A 20509-nucleotide genomic window follows, 5' to 3' on the forward strand; every position below is an offset into this window, starting at 1 on the left:
TAAAAGACGGTTAATTAAAAGCCATGCACAAATAAAACACACGACACATTACAAGTTCTTTAACTCTTCTTTTTTTTTTTTTTTTTTTTGAGCAAATCAGTAGTAATGATTTTAATGCAGACAGTGGTTTCTAAACAGTCATTGTATTACTTTGCTTATGTAGTAAATACATTAGAATAGCTGAAAGACAAGGAAAAATATGAAGAACAAACTTGAGTAGTTATTAGCTCATTTCCCACAGTATCCCAACATATGTGTGATGAACACATTACGTTAGACAGCCAGGACTTTGGAGATAGCTCACAAGGTCCATCATGCCAATATATCTCCGTCTGTGTGTGGGATTCTCCTGACTCTCCCTTTGTGTGGGCCAATGCTCCAGCCATGTCTCCTCCCCAAATTTATACTGGTACCTGATAACACAGATGCAAAGCAGTGAGAGTGAACACTGGGCCCTTAAACAAACATACAGCCATGTACATGCTTATTGGAGGCTTATTTCAGGATTTGTTTCACTTCAAAGCAACTTGAACGTTTTTGACTCAGATGAGAAATTGTTTTTTAATTTCGGCCCGCACCACGCCGGAACTAGACGTCATCGTATGCGCTTGGCAGGGCTTTGTACAATTCTATCTATTTATTCTGATGCATAAATCATCTTTTCACACTTGGCAAAACAGGGAGCTTTAGTCTGTGCTTTAACCAAAACACCATTATTTGTCAGTAAACGCAGTCTGTCATCAGTCACTCTGCACACTTAAGGAACTTGATGTTCATCTCAAACTAATGGCTAAAGTCAAACAGAAACTCAGGCAGCTGGTTGCAGCTGCAGACAGGCTGAGTTGCAGCTGGTTGCAGCTGCAGACAGGCTATTAGAACCATAACATCTGTTTCTTTCTTTCTTTCTTTCTTTCTTTTTTTGCATTTTCACCCTTTTTTCACAGAGTTTAGTTGTCTCTAATTCCCATCCATCAGCTGCTGCATCAACACTGTCTTCCTATGTTGATTTGATGTTCTCAGTGACAATCACTCTGACCGCACCCGTTTCATATGGATCCAGTCTTTAAACATCAGGAGAAAATCTTCTGTTTAAGTCTTTACTGTGTTTAAAATCTTATGTTTATGTTCTATTATTGGGATGAGGAAAGGCCCAGGAAGTAGCTTAAGGTCTGCAAATATGTAGCACCAAATGTGAGGTCATGTGGTCAGATATCACTATTTCTGTGCAGCAATGTCTCAGTAATGGAAGTGTTGTGAGTGTACTTTTTATTTTCTGAGTCTCAGTGTTTTGAATATGTCTTTGTTGCAGCCAGATCATCTCCCCTCACTTCACATGGACACCAGAGCATGAGGAACGAGACGCTTCCCTGAGGCGGCTCTCACCTTCCGTGCAGCTTCTCCAGGTCAGAGAACTTTCCCATGATCAGGTAAGATTGTCCTTTCACTAGATTCAGGCTGTTTCTACAGGATGGATGGGCTGTGTACACACGCGTCTGTCCCTCCACCACAACGTCCGTCCCTGACAGAGAGGCAATGCGGACAGACAAACCATAACCCATAAAACGTTACAAATGTACAGCGCATTTTGACGAAATAGTTCATACGCAGAATTTGTGGGACTGTATTGAATTGAGACTTACTTTGTGATCATATTTTAGGAACTATTTTAATGGATACATGGGTAGATTCTGAATGGAAAAATTTCCAGAAGGTTCTAGTAAATGTTTCCCCTATATTGCCCATGGAGAATCCCGACACCAAATATTTCTGGTCTCTCTGCTCTAACAAACCCATTCAGTTGAAAAACTCAGTATCAAATCTGTTGATTAGCTGAAGCATGTGAGTTAGAACAGAGAGAGTTCAACCGTGTGAAACTGTGGATCACCAGGGACGGTGGGAAACTGGAAACACCGCAAATTGGAACAGTAAAATTAATGGACATGGGCGTCCTCTGCAAATGGTAATCATAAAGGGTTTTTGTTTTTGTTTGTTTTGTTTTTTTAACATGTATACATACCCTCTTTTAGAACGGTGTCTATAGTGAAACTATAGCTGTCACCTAAACGAGACAACTCCTTCTCATCAAAAGTAGCCTTGAAAACTGCAAATAAAAAAGATAAGATAAGATAAGATAAGATAAGATAAGATAAGATAAGATAAGACTTTACTGATCCTCCGGAGGGGAAATTTGGGTGTTAACAGCAGCAGAAAGACAGGCAAAGAAGCACAGATAAAAATACAATACAACGTAAGTACAATAGTAGTAATCGACAGAAAAACAACAGATGAGCAAACAAGTGTGTAGTACAAAAAGATATGATAATGAACAGTAAACAAATGACTAAACAGGTTCAGGTATTTAAAGTGTTCATGTATCTAAAGTGTTGGATATTATGTGTCCAGAGTAGGTATAGAAATTAAATTGCTGGATATTTAAGTGTCCAGAGAAAGTATAGAAATTAAATTGCTGTATATTTAAGTGTTCAGAGTAGGTATAGAAATTAAATTGTTGGATATTTAAGTGTCCAGAGTAGGTATGGAAATTAAATGGTTAAGTATCTGGGTGAGGTATAAAACTGTGTGGATATAAAAATAGAGTCTACATTAAAAAAAATAAATGAATAAATGGATCAATGAATGAACAAAACATTATGTATTCACACACACACACACACACACACACACACACACACACACGCATTTGCTTTTTCTTTCCTATCTATCTATCTATCTATCTATCTATCTATAGTCTATAGATATGTAATGCACATTGTTTAGTAAAAGGAGACATTGGACTAGTGTCTCATATGTGAAGTTTTGAGTAATGAACTTTCACAATCTGATTTACTCATCATCATCATCATCATCATCATCATCATCATCATCATCATTTTCTGCCGCTTATCCGGGACCGGGTCGCGGTGGCAGCAGGTTGAGGAGGATAGCCCAGACATCCCTTTCCCCGGCTACATCCACCAGCTCCTCCTGGGGGATCCCAAGGCGTTCCCAGGCCAGCCAAGATTTATAATTCTCCCAATGTGTCCTGGGTCTTCCCCGGGGTCTCCTCCCAGTTGGTCGTGCCCAGAACACCTCCACAGGGAGGCGCCCAGGAGGCATCCTGACTAGGTGCCCGAACCACCTCAACTGGCTCCTTTCAACACGGAGGAGCAGTGGCTCTACTCCAAGCTCCTCCCAGGTGTCCAAGCTCCTCACCCTATCCCTAAGGGTGCGCCGAGACACCCTGCGGAGGAAGCTCATTTCCAGCGCTTGTATCCGTGATCTCAGTCTTTCAGTCACTACCCAGAGCTCGTGACCATAGGTGAGGGTTGGAACAAAGATTGACTGGTAAATTGAGAGCCTTGCCTTCTGACTCAGCTCCTCCTTCACCACAACGGTCCGGTACAACGACTGCATGACTGCCGCTGCCGCTGCCGCCCCGATCCGCCTGTCGATCTTCCGGTCCATTTTACCCTCACTCGTGAACAAGACCCCAAGATACTTGAACTCCTCCACTTGAGGCAGAAACTCAGTCCCAACTCGGAGGGGGCAAGCCACCTTTTTCTGGCGGAATCCAACACTCACTGGGAATGAGTTTGACTTTGTGCCGAGAATACGGACACAGCTCTCTCTGCGGTTATACAGGGACCGAATGGCTCACAGCAGCAAACCTGGCACCCCATACTCCCGCAGTACCTCTCACAGGACACCCCGGGGAACATGATCGTAAGCCTTCTCCAGGTCCACAAAACACATGTAGACTGGATTGGCAAACTCCCATGTTCCTTCCATCGTTCGACCACATCCTCAATTGAGGTCAGAACCTCCCCATCCCTGCAGCCTGGACTAGCAAGCCCGGAAGGCCTCCTTCTTCAGCCTGACGGCTTCCCTCACCGGTGGCGTCCACCACCGGGTCCTCGGGTTGCCGCCACGACAGGCACTGATGACCGTCTGACCACAGCTCAAAGCTGCCGCTTCAACAATAGAGGCTCTGAACAGGGTCCATTCGGACTCCATGTCCCCAGCCTCCCTCGGGATCAGGGAGAAGCTCCTCCGGAGGTGTGAGTTGAAGATCTTCCGGACAGGGTCCTAAGCCAGCCGTTCCCAGTTCACCCTCATTATGCGCTTGGGTTTACCAGGTCTGTCCGGCATCCTCCCCCGCCATCGACCGTTGGCCTAAGGAGCTCTGGTACCAGGTACACTTATGAGCCGCCTTATGCTCGAACATGGTGTTCGTTATGGACAATCCATGACTCGCACAGAAGCACCACTCGGGTTCAGATCAGGTAGGCCGTTCCTCCCAGTCACTCCCCTCCAAGTCTCTCCATCATTGCCAACGTGAGCATTGAAGTCTCCCAGTAGAACTACAGAATGCCTAGTTGGTGTCTTCACTAGGACACTTTCCAGTGTCTCTAGGAAGGCTGGGTACTCTGAGCTGCCTTTCGGCACGTACGCCGTCACGACAGTCAGAGATTTCACCCCTGCGACCCGAAGGCGCAGTGAGGCAACCCTTTCGTTCACCGGGACAAACTCCAACACAGCGGTGATCAGTCGGGGGCTAACAAGTAACCCCACACCTGCCCGTCGCCTCTCACCCCAGGCAACTCCAGTTATGGTTCTTTGAATTCTTACCACTGGGTGTCTCCGGATTTATGTGTTCAACTTCACTTAGTTTATCTATGGCCTCAATGGCAAGTCCCTATAATCTTCTCTATCCAGTCACTACCCCCCCCCCCCCCCCCCCCTCCCCCTCCCCCGACTATTCCTTTCTCACCATAATCAGTCTGATCACAGGCAGAATCACGCCGTTGTTTCTCATCGGGCACTGGGTTTACCTTCGGTTTGGTGCAGTCACCTGTGGAAACACAATTGAGGTTTGGAGTCAGGTCTTCGGATGAAATAAAAAATAAATGAATAAATAAATCAATAAAAACAGGACAAGGGGAACAAGGTATTCTTAAAGCAATCATGGAATATGGAAAGGTGACAAAACAAATCTGGTAGAAAGTTATGATTTAAAAAGGAAAGCTATCTCCTGTGATCACATTGTTAAAAGTTGTTGGCGCCCAGCATTGGTTAGTGCTGGTGGACCATGCATAAATGTATGATTTTGTAATTTTGTAGAAGTCCTATAATTACTCATACCAATGTAGTACCCTAAATTACTATAGAAGCATAGAAAGCATTTCCTGGTGTATTTTACTGTCCCTGCCACTTGCCACATGTCTCTGTACCTTGAGCACATCTGCAAAGGTCCCCGAAGCAAATCTGTTTCAGGGTTTCCCCATCCTTCTCAGTGCTGTAATATTTCACACAGCGATTCTCTGAGGGCAAAAAAAAAAACAAAACAAAAAATAAACAGATAGTGTGTCTGTGTGTTTTGTGTGCTTGTATGCTTCCTTGCATGTGTATGGGCATGACTGTGTTTGTGTGTGTGTGTGTGTGTGTGTGTGTGTGCTTGTATGCTTCCTTGCATGTGTATGGGCATGACTGTGTGTGTGTGTGTGTGTGTGCTCTTGTGTTGGGTGTGAGTGCATGGATGTGTGTGTGTGTGTGTGTGTGCATGTATGTGTGTGTGTGTGTGTATGTAATGTGCTCTTGTGTTGGGTGTGAGTGCATGGATGGGTGTGTGTGTGTGCGTGTGTGCTTTTGTGTTGGGTGTGAGTGCGTGGATGTGTGTGTGTGTGTGTGTGTGTGTGTGTGTGTAAGTCACCTGGAGTGTAGTACTCATACACAGTGACTCCAGCAGGTTGAGGCATCCCCACATTCATCATACTGTGCATCCTGAATGCAATCTTTTCATAATTTCGATTGGAAATCTTTTAAAGTTAGAGAGACAGAAAGAGCGAGAGACAGACAGACAGACAGATTGATTACAGGATCAGCTGTGGTAGAGTCATTTGGAAGTGAATAAAAGTGAATAATATTTGTATGATGTGATGTGGTTGGAGATTGCTACCTTATCCAGGTAGATAATAAGAGAGCCTCGGTCCGACAGCAGTTTGTCCATCTCATATTTCTTAATGTATCTGTCTTTACCTGATATCAACTTGAAACACAGAGGCAAAATAATAATAGTGAGTTTGAATACTAATAATAATGTTAAAAAAAAAAAAAAAGAAGGAAATCTTTTTTTAAATATTATCTTTCTCTTCAGCGTTCTCATTATCCACCCTCTGATCAAACGAAACAAATACACCACAAATACTCCATACACTTCAAAGTTACAGTCATAACAAACTTACGTCACATTACTATGTTTTCATTACCCTGACGGTAGCATTTGAACTAATTTTAGCATTTTAATCAGTATAATATTGAATATACATATATGCATATACCCTTACTTATAATATGTCTTTCTTCTCTGACAGTTGGTCATGAGACAGAATCATAGTAACACACTTCTCTGACAAAACAACAACAACAAAAACTGCCCTGCTAACAATCAGAAACTAACTGTCGACCAATCTTTAATATGTCAGAGACACTGGATTGCTGTAGTGGTCTAAATATTAAAAGAACCATAAGTTAGAGTACTGAATCTGGCAGCATGCTGCAGATAAGTGTCAGTCTTAACTCTGTTAAATTTATTCTTTGCTTTCTACAACCTAGTTGATTACACATCCACAAACCCTACAATGGATAATGCCTTAAACATTTGAAATGATGAAAGAAAGATGAAAAAAAAAAAACACCTGGCAGGGGGCCATGTGCGTGTGTGGTTGTGTGTGTCTGTGTGTGTGTGTGTGTGTGTGTGTGTGTGTGTGTGTCTGTGTGTATATGTATGTGCTTGTGTGTGTGTGTGTGTGTGTGTGTGTCTGTGTGTATATGTATGTGCTTGTGTGTGTGTGTCTGTGTGTGTATGTATGTGGTTGTGTGTGTGTGCGTCTGTGTCTGTGTGTGTATGTATGTGGTTGTGTGTGTGTGTGTCTGTGTCTGTGTGTGTATGTATGTGGTTGTGTGTGTGTGCGTGTGTGTATGTATGTGGTTGTGTGTGTGTGTGTGTGTGTGTGTGTGTGTCTGTGTGAATGTATGTGGTTGTGTGTGTACACACACAGTTCTCCTCTGGGCAGCCCCTTTTTCTGCATCTGGCATTACTGATGATAATTTCATTTTACCTTGTCAAGATCTGTCTGATCCACAACAAATCCTGTTGGGATGGTGATATCCAGAATAGACATTGCAGCTGTTCTGTTTGTAGGCAGGAACCTGGAGGGGGATTAAACGGTGACTGTTAAACAGTCTTTAAGTCTGTATGACGTTAAAACTGGTTCTTTCAGGCACAACCGCGTGCTAACGGCAAGAGCCACAAGCACTGCCTAGTCTTGCTCAAAGACATGATAGCAGAGAATTGTTATGCTATGCTCGTTTCTGACATCGTCACACCAGTAACAACCCTCATGTTCGTGAGATTTCGGTACAGAGGTATAGATCAGTCAAGTGAACAACTTGTTTTACATACTTGGTTTCAGTGGTTAGCTTATAACTTCCATGGGCTCCATGGTAGGAAACTGAGAAAAAAAAACATATAATAATTAGACTAAATATCAGGCAAAATTACTGCAGTGGTTGATATCTGTAAAACAGTGTTTCATAAAATGAAAAGCGTTTTGTTTATGAAAATTAAACAAATTGATGCATGGGGGAAATTCCTGCCTCTACGCTCCTTATCCAATGTCACTTTGAGGTCAAAGTTCTTGCAGTCAGACTTTTTCTTGTCAGGTTTGGCATAATACAAGGTCAAAATCTGAAAAAAAAAAAAAAAATCAGGTTGAATTTGACAATCAGAGAGATCCTGAAAGCCTGAGGAAAAAAAGCCTCAACATTCCTCTCTAGCCACCAATGCTTCACAGGAGCCCTGACCAAATGTCAGGTAAATCAAACCAGACTGTACTGAACAAAACTATTCACTGAAAACTACAATAAGCAGTGTTCAATTTTTTTCAGCTACTCTTCCTGATTTATAATGGAGTATGTGTGAGATTTTAAATACATTCTCATGTTTCAGTTTGTGTGTAACACTAGGTTACGCAGTACAGGCAATTTATATGTAAATGTCAAATGTATTTTTTACACATGATTTTATACAAATGCCAAAGAAAAAAGTCCAGGTTAAATGATCCTAAAAGTCAAAACGGTTTGAGCCATGACAGGAGATGAAGGAGGTGAGACCTAGACTTTCTGTTCTCTTTAGCACTTTAACTATTTGGAGATTTAACTCATTAAGTCCTGATGCAACACTTGTGTGATCCGGCCTTAATGGGTTAAAAACAAAACAAACAAAGTATTTTGCCTGCACCACGTGTATTTCAGCGAATAACAGCAACAAGCTCTGCTCCAACACACACCCACGCAGCACTGCTCCACCCAATAAAACTCCATCCGTGGTATGTTTGAATGGCTCCATCCAAAGCCCACAGGTGACAGCTCATTAATAATCAAAGACATGTTGGCCTTGCAGCAGTCCCCAAAGTGCAGTACACATTGATTTTGCCACGATGGTTCGTGACTGGGTCTAAAACAACCAATAAACGCTTCTCAAACATTTTCATAGTGTGACGAAACTGCGGAAGTGTGTCTCATAGATAACTGGTTTACCGGATAGTTTGGCTAACTAGCATTACATACTGGATTTTTTTTTTTTTTTAATTTCTCCATGCAAGCTCTAGAGAGTGAAATAATTTCAGAGGTTCATATAGTCCTCATTGTGTGTACAGCCTTTATCATGTGACAAAGTGAGACCAGAGAAGTACTCACTGAAAGTGTCGCTTCTCCCGTTCCTGAAGCCTCCACGGTTATGTGATCTCTGGACTGGAACTACGGAAAGCCAAGTCATGAAACCATTAGAATCCATGTCTTGTTCATGTGCATCTTGTACCTTAATTACTTTGATTGTCTACAAAAAAATTGGGGCGGGGGGCTTGGTGTCTTCCAGAACCGCAATGCAAGACCGTGGACGTGTGTATCGCGGATCCTGTTTCAGTTTCAGTTTCAGGACCGTTACACCATTGAAAATCATACACACATTTTCCTTTCATCTTTCTGTACGTCTGCCGTTTAAACCTTACAGTTTCCTCAAACCTTTTCTGAGCGTTGCAGGGCTCCGGTTCCCGTGGTGAATTTCCAGTTTATCAGACCGCTTCTGGAGGACGCTTTTATTTCAACATTCAGATTCATTTCTTGCGTATCGGACACCTTTGTGAAGTACTCCACCAATGCCTGGAAAACCACCACAGTGGCCTAAAGGATGGGAAAAAACTTATTGTCAGGAATGAAGATCTTAGCCCTTTCCCACAATATAACACTTGCATTTTCTATACATATGGACAGAAGTTTAACCATGTTACACTAGACGTAAAACTTATGAATAAGGTCATGAGGGGGAGAGGTTCTGATGAATTAAAAAGGAAATTAAAATCAAATGAAAATGAATGGTGATTAGAGATGTGATTAGAGAAACACCACAACAGTATCACTGCTAAACGCTGTCTGTGTCTTACCTGCGTGGCACCAAATCGTCCGCTGTAGCTCTGCTTTGTTCGTAGCCATGAGACAACAGTTGTGGCTTGCTTGAATTTCTCCGCTCTGACTAAGGCCAACAGGGCATAACCAGTGGCCTCCAGCGTGAGGGAATCATCATTAGCAACTGGCCAGTGACTTCCATCTGAACAACAAACACACAGAGACTCTAGGCTACCACACGGTAACACTTAAAGCAACTAAAACTAGAAGCGGCAAGAAATTAAATATTTTGTTCTGGTCATTTATTTCCCTATAGTTATGTTTTCTAATTGGAAAAAATGACTCCCTAAAAATGTTTTCAATAAAATCTATACTGAGTTTTACATGTCACATTTTTAATTAAAAGGAAAGCACAAATAAGCTCAGCTAGCTACCCACAGGAAATGAGGTGAACGATTTTCCAAATCAGTGTGTGGAAAAGCTTTAATGAAGCAGGTCTTCCCAATAAGGAGGATACTGAGCCAAAAGACAAACTGCCAAAGAGTCAAGTTAAGGAAAACACAGCTAAGGAACATATGCCTGTTTGACTGTCTTGACCTTTCAGCTGTCTGATCTCCTGAAAAATTCTGCTTTATGGAATACTGCCCAGGTTTCACCCTGCTATCATCATCAACATGTAGGTTACCTCATGGACAATGCTTTGTATCGTACTTAAAAAGAATGTTACATCCTTGGACGTATTTTTGTTACTGCACGAGTGTTTCTCTCTGTCGCTATCCCTCCCTCTCGCTCCCCACCCCATTTCTCTTTTCAGATTTGCTGGCGGGTAACGATTGGTTGGGAACATCCGAGGGAATTTTAAAAGACGCCGGCTGCGCAGGACACATCTGGCGGAACCTCCTGCTAAACTCCTGCAGCAGCGTCTATAATCTGATGTGAAATCTTTAGGTAATGATGTGGATTCGTGAGTCCACATCGGATGAAACTTGTAAATTGGTGTTAATAGTGGGTTATCGTGTTGCTTTCTTTTGTGTTCTCTTTTCGCAGTCAGCACTCGTAAGGGGGTGGGTGCTGTTTCAGTTTGAATGTATTTTCTCCTGTTTATGTTAGTTAGGGAAGGAAGTTGATTTGTCTTTATTTTGGTACTCTTTTGGATAGGTTATTCCCTTTTCCCATTAGTTAGATGTGTTTTGTTTACAATTTTGGCCTGGCTCAGCCCCGAAGTCTTTTGTGTTTTTGTAAATAGTTATATGTATAGTAATAAACAGCTGACTACTTTATATTGGTGTCGGTATTGGTGTTTCGGGTTCACTCGGTTGACAGGAGATGAGGTTTCTCCCACGCATTTATGTTCACCCTACCCTAGACGGGGGGTCGTAACAAGGAATAACACATACGGTATTCTAATGATGTAATTTTAAAGTGATAGCCCTAATAGGAAGCTAATCACATTGGTTAAACTAGTTAACTTTATGATGCATGATGACATCTGGCTTGTACAATATTACACATGGGTGTAATGAGAATGCAGAGTGTAGGTAGTGATGTTGAAACTGAGGTGCTATGACTTTTTTAAGGTTTTTTTGACAAGCTCAGCTTGCCATCATTGGCCTGCACACCTGGAGAAGCATGTCTGAACAGCACATCTGTCTTGAGTTTGTCCTCATTGGCCAGGGCATAGGAGGCTATGGCAGCCGCGTAAGGTGTTTTCACGGATTGTATCACACGTTCAAGATAATCTGCAGACTTCTTCATGCTTGCTGGCATGCTCTGCATGACAGAGGGAGAGTGAGAGGGGAACAGTGATGGGGACACTGACAGCATGTAGTGTTAGGCAGATTGTGTTATTTAAGACCACTAGGCAAGTACCAAGGAATTCTGTGTGTGTGTGTGTGTGTGTGTGTGCGCACGTGTGTGTGTGCGTGCGTAATTGTGAGTAATTAATTCATTTACATTTGTATTTCAGTGTTTTATGCAAAATATCACGTTTTTTTGTAGTTTATCAGGGACAACGGAAAGCATCTTCGTGAAAATCTTTAGAGTAAGCAAGTACACACACACATACACACATATGTGTATTGTATATATACATATACATATATTAGGGATGTCCCGATCAACTTTTTTTGCCCCCGATCCCGATCCGACTCATTTAACATTGCGTATCTGCCGATACCAAGTCCCGATCTGATACTTGTGTTTTCCGAGGTAATGCAGTTGCACAGTGCACATTTCAAGTACGTTAAAGTTATTAAAACCAATTCAGTGTATATGCTTGACAACTGAATAGCAAACACTGCACACACTGCAGACATGTTAGCTGTGTCCTGCTCTCTGCTCTCTGTTGACGACACCTGTGTGCCAGCTGACGAAGGATCGGGCTTAGAGTCGTGCTCAGTAAAGCCGACACCGATCAGTTAAAAAATGCCTTGATCGGCCCCGATACCGAGCTTTGAGATCGGATCGGGACATCCCTAACATACACACATCCCTAACACACACACACACACACACACACACACACACCCATATATGCATATATATGTGTGTGTGTTGGTGTGTGTGTGTGTGTAGGTGTGTATGTGTATATATAGTTCCACTGAATACTTGATGCCGAACAGTTGAATGCAAAACTGGTGTTGAGGCCTTTTGTGTAGCTTACTAGAAGAGTATTTTCACAAAGTGATTTGCCTTCCTGCATTGCTATCAGAACAAAGGCTGTCATAGACACCTCTATTTCTTCACCCTGTAGAAAGAACGGGAGATAAAACATCATATCAAAGCATATGCGTAAATACAGGAGGAACACAACACGCTGAGCATTTTTTTCCTCTGTGGCTGACTGACCTTAAGTGAACTTGCATACGCCCGTGCAGACTCCTTATAGACACCGTCGGGCTGTCGTGCATTCAAAATCAGCCACTTGAAGGACTCACAGATCACATTCTCCTGGATTTGAACCAATTTGCTGGCTATGGTGAACATTTTTGCAGCATATGCCGTCATCCTTTGGAGATGAGAGGGAAGTTAAGTGGTCAGGAGAAGAGGAGAGGGGAAGAGAAGAGAGGGAATAAGAGAATGAGGGAGAGGGGAGTAAAAGAGATTGGGTGAAAGAGGGAGAGATTTCAAAGTGAGCCATAAAATTCGAGAAACGAACCAGAAAGAGCAAAAACGGAAAGATGGAGGAAAGGACAACTGGATAACTGGTAACAGAGAACAACCAAAAGCATCTCACCATGTGCTGCCAGTTCCACTGCCACTTCTGAAAGAAACACTGGATCCATGCGCCGTGCGGTAGGTAAGCTGTTTTTGGTACCCTAAGCACACAAGTTTCACATGAAACATTCAATATAATGGTAAACATAAGTGGTAAGAGTGCTCTAGTGAATAGTAATTGATCATTAAACATTCATCAGATAAACAACTCACACAATACAAGATCATTCAGATAAAGGTAATCAGACAACTCACTGCTCCATCAGTTTGACATGTACACATCAAACAAGTTCTTCTGTCTGAATTCCTCATCTAACACATCCTCTTTATCCTGCTTCTCGTTCCCATCAGACATTTACAAATGCTTTTCCAAGCAGGCTAAGATCGATCTTTCATTTCAATTTACATGTGCATTAGGATTGCTTTTAGGATTTTTTCATGGACATAGTTGTGATCGTAAGATGGGTATTCAGGTCTTGATTAATCGTGTTTTGTGAGAGCATATAGTTTTCCAAGGTTTTTAAAGGGTAGTTATTTGCATAAATTTGACAGTATGTTATTGCATTGAGCTCATTTTTCTACTCTCTGGACTGAGGGATGGTTTTATGTCCTGAAAAGAAGAATCCTAGAGCAGCCAAAAAACTTCGCAACACCATTAGACTACTAATCTATATCTACATAGCTCCATCTATATATCCATATCTGTGTGTGTGTGTATGTATATGTATATTAATATATATATTCATATTAAGCCATTAAGCCTCTCACCCATTGAGATGTAAGAAAGGGCTGTTGGTCGGCGGTCCATGCCCACTTGATGCCACTGGTTGGTGTTATCCAGGTAGTGTGTAGCGATGAGAGGCAGCACCATGGACATCATATTTTGCTCGGCACAGCCGCCAGGCTGCCGGATGAGATCTCCCATACCCTTTCCGCTTATAGATTTCTCCACCATATACATCAACGGCTTGCCTCCACAGAGACATCACAGGTCAAAGGTCAAATGTGTGCGCTGCTGTCACCGACTTTTTCTTCCATGCCTATTTGTTTGCTGAGACTTTGATGGAAGCTCACAACAGCGTGGTTGTGTGTGTGCTTGGTGAGAGTTACTTACCTTTAATAGCTATGTAGGTGTGTGCAAGAGTGCCTGCCACTTGGTTTGGCAGCTCAATTCTCTCAAACTCTGTTCTCTGAATTCCACCTGTTTACCAGGCAGAGAGAGAAAGGCAGAAATCAAAACACTGAACATGCAAAAATGTACTCAAATTCATTTCTAAGAGCTCCATTAAAAAATTATGAAACATCAATAGAAACAATTACAATATTATTTCAATTATAATTTTTATTATTAGTATTAGTAGTAGTAGTAGTAGTAGTAGCACTAGTAGTATTAATTTTTTACATCATTTTCTCTCCACATTTATTCTCTCCGTCTTTATGTATGTATTTACCATGCTTAGCTGGTTCCAGAGGCGTGGCCTTCCCCTCTACGTGGGTCAACACACCCTCTGCCTGAGAGAGAAAGAGAGAGAAAGAGAGAGACTTACTGTACCTTTCTGGTAAATTACACTGCACCACAACATGAGTTCAGATCTCAGTGCTACTACTGAACGAGTCAGGCTTTTCAAAAGTGCACATATGGTCTTCTGGGTGGATCAGTCAGAAAAGGCACATTCCCAGTCATTGCACTTCAGTGACTCCTAGTCTCAGGGGGTGTCACCTGCAGAGTTTCAGGTAAATCCAGGGAAACAGTGTGGGCTTCCATATGTTTCCATGGACATGCCTGGAAACTGACAGGTGTAAAGAAGTGGTGTTTAATGCTGCATGTATCTGAAGAGACATGCACAAAAGCCTCACCCTTCCCAATTGGTGCAGGGGTCAATTTGGAAAAACAAGTGCAGGCTTAAAATCTGATAAAACATAAAGTGAAATTTTAAAAATCGGCTTGTGAATGTATTCAGTAAAAGCATTTCCTTTTATCTGTTAACAGAAAGATAGACAGACAGGCAGACAGACAGACAAAGCAGAATTTTTCATAAGATAAATGGTAAAAGATAAATACTGCTCTAAAAAATGCAATATCATTTTCTCATAATCTTAATACTCATCTTCATGCTGGTCATGGAACAGGACAGTAAGAACTGAGATTTTGACTCTGAAGACTGAAGATCAGGGCTGTGTATCGACGAGAATCTGGCAATACTATATCCTGACACAGAGGTAATGGTTCAATATATTGTAATATATTGCAATACTGTATGCAAGGTGATATATCGCGATTTTTATAATCTAATTTTAGATCCACTCATTTAATGTTAACCCTTTGCTGTTCCCTTAGCTGACTGAAAGGTACTGTTTTTGCAAAGATTCTCTGTGGGCTAAGCATAACATTTACTGCTGGAGTACACTGTTTATGCACCTTGCTCTAAACCTAGATGTTTATCAGCAAGAATGCATAGTTCTCTTGAAGTTTCAAAACCACCAAATCATTTTTCGTTCGCTAATGTAGCGCTCTCAACCTTTACATGCAACTTTTAACTTCTTTCAACATTTTTAAGGTTTAATTTTTTTTTAAAGATTTTTGAGATTAATAAATTAAGTCATTTTACTGAGCCCACATACCTCTGAAAATTTACAGTTTACTAGATATTCTAGATATTCTAGTAAACTGTACAGTGGCCTGTTCTACTGTCAATACTGCTGTCATTTCCAGTGGCCTCTGGAACTGCCAATCAGCGGTACAGAAGGCTGACTTCATCTCTGCTCAGGCTTCCATGCTGTCCATTCACTTCCTGGCCCTCACTGAGACACAGATCACACCAGAGAAAACAGCCACTCCCACTGCCCTCTCCTCTGCCTTCATCTTCTCCCATACCCCCAAACCCTTGGGGAGGAGTAAAGGAACTGGTTTCCCCCTCGTGGAGCTTCCGTGTCACTGCTCTCCCTCCCGTCTGCCCCACCTCTTTTGAATTTCACGCTGTTTCTGATTCTTCCCCTTGTACACTGCACATGACTGTTCTCTATCATCCACCAGGCCTTCTACAGTCATTTCTAGATGAATTGGACACCCTCCTCAGCTCCTTCCCTGAGGACGACACTCAAATCCTTCTGCTCAGGGACTGCAAGTTCTATTCAGTCTGCTAGCCTCCTCCCCCTCCTCCGGTCCTTTGACTTCACCCTAGTGGAGTCCCCTCCAACACACAAGGCTGGCAACCAGCTGGACCTTGTCTTCACAAGAGGTTATCCTGCTCCTGATCTCAAAGTTACAACTCTCCACGCCTCTTATCACTTCCTCTTATCCCTCTGTCTCGCGATCCTATCCTCCCCTAAATCCTCTGCTCCCACCCCGTCAGTGTCAGCCCAACATAACCTTTACACCCTCTCCTCTAGTGCTTCTTTCTCTTCTGCTGAGTTCTATCACACCTTTTTATGTTGAGGAGAAATCCTCTACTGTCCTCTCTGTGCTGTCCTCCTCCCTGGACACCCTCTGCCCCCCTGTTACCAAACAAGCTCGTCTCTCCGCTCCCAGCCCCCGGCTGACCAACAACAATCGTGCTGATAGAGCCAAACTTCACACGGCTTAAAGAGAATGGCGGAAATCAAAATCTCCAGACGACCTATCCCATTTCCACTCTCTTCTTATTTCCTTCTCCTCTATCCTATCCTCCGCCAAGTCTGCCTTATTCCACTCCAGGATCTACTCTGCCTCTTCGAACCCTCACAAACTCTGTTCTACTTTCTCCTCCCACCTCTCCCCTCTTCCTCCTCCTCCATCTCCCTCATCCCTTTCTGCAGATGACTTTGTCTCCTTCTTTGAGAAGAAGGGTAAAGACATTTGCGACTCCTTCCCCTCATCTCCTCCCACTTTGGATCCTGCACCCGCTGTCCCTACCACTACATTCCATCTCTGAGGGTATTTTTCCCTTCATTTCCTCCTTAATTCAAGAGCTTCCTGTCTACTGGTATGGTTCACTCTGTTCTGAAAAGGGCACTGGCCATGCCACTGCTAAAGAAACCCACTCTAAATCCAGCTGATGTCAGAAGCTACCGTCCAGTATCTCTTGTATCATTTCTCTCTAAAACCCTCGAACGCGCGGTCTATAACCAACTCTCTCCTTATCTATATAACCTCCTGGACCTGAACCAGTCGGGATTCAATGCCGGCCACTCCACTGAGTCAGCCTTCCTCGCAGCCACAGAAGAGCTTCATTTTGACCCTGGACGTCTACTGCAACAACTTATTGGCTGGGCTGACCGGCCTGCGCTATCAGGCCGCTGCTGCTAGTTCAGAATGCTGCTGCACACCTGGTATTCAACCTCCCAAAACACTCTCATGTCACTCCACTACTCACTACACTTCACTGGCTTCCGGTAGCACTCCGCATCCAATTTAAGACACTAGTGCTAGCTTACCAGGCCACAAGAGGCTCTGCCTTATCCTACATTCAGTCTCTGATCACTCCTTACACCCCAGCTGGATCTCTCAGCTCAACCTCCTCTGGTCAGCTGGAGGTGCCCTCACTTCAGGAACCTGACAGCCGTTTCTCTTGGCCACGTGTTTTCTCTGCCCTTGTTCCATGGTGTTGGAATGACCTTCCTCAATCAGAACTGCGGAATCTCTCTCCATCCTCCACAGGAGACTGAAAACCCACCTTTTCAGAATCCACTTGTCCCCCACTGCATAACCTCTCTGGTACTGAGAAAAAAATCTGATGTTCTAACATCGTCTCTATGTCGCAGGTCTTGTTTATTGTTTTTCTGTTCTATCGTCGCAGAATATACAGGAGCGTGGTACTGAGAATAATTATTTTGCATTCTCACCGCAGTCTTTTGCTTATGAGGTAGTTAAACCTGATTGACGCACTTATTGTAAGTCACTTTGGTTTGAAAGCGTCTGCTAAAGGCCAAATTGTAAACCGTAAATTGTTCATAGTAATTGGTAAATTTGTAAATTCTTAATATAAATAAAGTTTTCTCTCTGTTATGTGATAACTGTGTCCATTCTTATGTTACGGTGAATATGCGCTGTAATGGAACAGTTTCTTGTATTTTAATTAAATATAATACAGCACAAAGTACGTATGTAATGTGAAACTGTTTCCTTGGGTTTTCTGAAATCAGGACATAATATCTAATGTTGATTATGGACACTCTTATAGATTTTGTCTTACGACTTCCAAAAAGATTTTTGTCGTCTTTCTTTCTCAATGTTGGTAAAAATCCACAAAACAGAGTATGTTATATTTAAAATTCTCTCTTATTAGACACCTAATATTTGTTGTGACACAACTATGATATAATGTCGTAAAAACGCCATGCAAATCGGGTAGTATCGTAAATTATCCTTGCTGCCCATGCGTGTTGCAGACCGGACTTCCGGACTTTGGTACTCCCGGGAAAATCGGGCAGTGCACAAAATCGGCCAGCGACAGGTGACGTTAGCATTAGCAAATTTACTGCTAATGCTAATGTTAGCGGTGTGCCCTTATGCTACATCCTGTCTCAGTTTACATTGTGTCAGAGAATTAATAAGTTCCCTTAAGATAATCATTGTAACAATTATGATAAACACTGTAAGAATTATGGAATCATTTTTATAGAGGTGAATCAATGTAATCATTTGTATTAAAAGTTATAAGCATCAATCTTTTGTATTACAAGAAATCGGGTTCTTTGTGTTCAAAAAGAAGTGGTCTGTGAGACCCTTTAGGGGCTGCATGTGAGATAAGGAGGGGGCCTCTGCCGGTGCGTTGTGGTCATTAACAAGTCATGCAGACGGTGAAACAGTCAAGGTCACATGGTCTGTCTTATCCCACTAATGAGAGGGGCAGTAAATACTGGTGACAACTTATGCTTGTTGTAAAGGAAGAATATGAAATAATGACGTACTGCAGAGTGGATGGGGAATCTGTGAGGCTAGCCCAGCAGGGGCACCCAACCACAAAGAGATGAGGCAATGCACAACCTTTTTTGGGAGACTGATAGGAATATGTATGAGAATCGGTGCTTTGTGAGGATTGCTTTGGTCACTCCCGGGACCTGACTCAGTTTAATGTATGCTCTTTGAACTGCGCAATCAAATGGCTTAAGATAGATTACGACACTGATATCTAGCGGTCAGTTTAAACACAGCACAAAATGAACCACTGTCTGACATGAATCTTTGCATGTACAAAATTAATCAAAAATCGAGTGTTTTTGAGAATCAATACAGTATCACAAAACATAATATCGCAATACTCAAGTGTACTGATATTTTCTTACACCTCTACTGAAGATTTGACTCAAAGCTGAGGAAAGTGTGAAACAGGATCATTGTCTGGACTCACCACCACTTTCAAAGGCCTACGCACATGGTCCCCTATCCCATCAGGAGTGAAGGCCCTCACTTCGATGGTGAATTCTCCCACAGCCATGGGGATGATGACAAAAGGCACAGCTCGTGATGTCATAGAGCTCACACTCACTCTGGTACGATATTTCTTTTTCTTAGTGGCTGAGCTGCAAATCTCCTGGTTTTCAAAAATCTCTACGAAAACCTGTCCAAATGAAAAAAAAGAAAAAAGAAAATAGAAAAAAGAAAACTATACGGGGATATGTACACTCTAAAGCTCACAAAGCTAATTATTTTTAAATTATTACGTTAAAAGAGAGGATATTTCTGTTGTCCCACACAGGTTCAAGTTATTTAACCTTTTTTTCTGAGTTAGTTTAAAATTGCTGGACAGACACGAGAGTCTTTGAGCTCGTAACTCAAATATAGAAGGAATTACAGTTAATACTCCGTATGAGGAAATGTCTTGTAGGATGATTAAACATGTACCTTATTCATAGCATCCTCCATGTAGTTGTAAAGAATGACTTTGATTTCCAGTTGCTCACTGCGCACAGCTGAATAAGGTAACTTCAGATCAATGAAGAAATTCCTACTAACAACCAACTCCAAAGGATTTGCCACACAGATACCTGGAAAGAAAGACAGAGAGACAGAAGCGTGCTAATTGAATATGGCAGTTCGTAATATAAGCAAAAGGATAGCTAAATGTAATGAGCACAGATTTACTTCACATGTCGTTTAAATATTTGTGTAACACATCCTCTGGTAGTAGCAGTGTTATTATTGCTAGTTGGAGAAGAAGTTACCGTCTTAGTGTTACAAGTTTTAGAAGTAGTAGCATTTGTGTATAAGTACAATTTTTGATAAGTGAAGATTGATAGAAGAGAAATGGAGCCACAGCTGACCATTTGTATCATTTAACCAACTAGAAAATGGAACGACCGAAACGGAGACATACGCATCAGTGAGTATGTAAGAAAAGGTTGCGCAATCAGTTAATCTAACCAATCAGACACATTATTCAGCAGCTGCGTCCCCGGCACCGGGAGTAAAAAGCTGTAATAACCTTGGCTTGACTGACAGTGAAAACGAAAAGCAAAGACAGATCTGAAGAAATGAGTAAAACCAAATGAAAAGAACAAAGCAGATAACTTATCACAGGTCAGTTTGTCAGTGGTGCGGGGAATTTTTGATAAGTACAATTTTTGTAAGTTGTTCTATTACTACTACTACTACTACTAATACTACTTCAGGTAACATGTACCAAACTGGAATTTCTCCACTGTGCTACCTACTTGTCAGAAGAATGGTACCAATGAGTGTAGTTCTAGTCCTCTATGTCTGGCTGATCCCAAACATTAAATAGTGGTGCTACTTTGAGTGGTCAACATAATGACTGTCCACAAATCCACAAATTTTTGGTCTACACTGCCACTATTTGGCTTATCGGGGTAAATCTCATTGCCCGAGTGGTGTTGGGACATTTCAACTTAC

The 20509-nt window shown here is 42.2% G+C and overlaps 1 protein-coding gene across 1 annotated transcript in view; it reads right to left on the reverse strand.

Moving 5' to 3' along the window:
• Nucleotides 1-209: 209 nt before the first annotated feature.
• Nucleotides 210-20509, reverse strand: part of LOC115817197 (complement C3-like) — a 32134-nt gene continuing 11834 nt past the window's right edge. The window contains exons 20-40 of the mRNA XM_030780462.1: nucleotides 19502-19644; nucleotides 19008-19217; nucleotides 14130-14190; nucleotides 13793-13879; nucleotides 13447-13650; nucleotides 12698-12779; nucleotides 12310-12469; nucleotides 12125-12208; nucleotides 11082-11232; nucleotides 9501-9664; nucleotides 9082-9240; nucleotides 7657-7747; nucleotides 7463-7511; nucleotides 7119-7209; nucleotides 5957-6046; nucleotides 5711-5816; nucleotides 5232-5321; nucleotides 4772-4852; nucleotides 2018-2101; nucleotides 1384-1519; nucleotides 210-413 (exon numbers count right to left, since the gene is read on the reverse strand). Coding sequence (XP_030636322.1) covers nucleotides 269-413; nucleotides 1384-1519; nucleotides 2018-2101; nucleotides 4772-4852; nucleotides 5232-5321; nucleotides 5711-5816; nucleotides 5957-6046; nucleotides 7119-7209; nucleotides 7463-7511; nucleotides 7657-7747; nucleotides 9082-9240; nucleotides 9501-9664; nucleotides 11082-11232; nucleotides 12125-12208; nucleotides 12310-12469; nucleotides 12698-12779; nucleotides 13447-13650; nucleotides 13793-13879; nucleotides 14130-14190; nucleotides 19008-19217; nucleotides 19502-19644 — 2468 coding nt within the window. The 3' untranslated portion in view covers nucleotides 210-268. The remainder of the gene's footprint in view (nucleotides 414-1383; nucleotides 1520-2017; nucleotides 2102-4771; nucleotides 4853-5231; nucleotides 5322-5710; nucleotides 5817-5956; nucleotides 6047-7118; nucleotides 7210-7462; nucleotides 7512-7656; nucleotides 7748-9081; nucleotides 9241-9500; nucleotides 9665-11081; nucleotides 11233-12124; nucleotides 12209-12309; nucleotides 12470-12697; nucleotides 12780-13446; nucleotides 13651-13792; nucleotides 13880-14129; nucleotides 14191-19007; nucleotides 19218-19501; nucleotides 19645-20509) is intronic.

The sequence above is a fragment of the Chanos chanos genome, chromosome 7, assembly GCF_902362185.1.
Source record: "Chanos chanos chromosome 7, fChaCha1.1, whole genome shotgun sequence".
In the NCBI taxonomy this organism is placed as follows: Eukaryota; Metazoa; Chordata; class Actinopteri; order Gonorynchiformes; family Chanidae; genus Chanos; species Chanos chanos.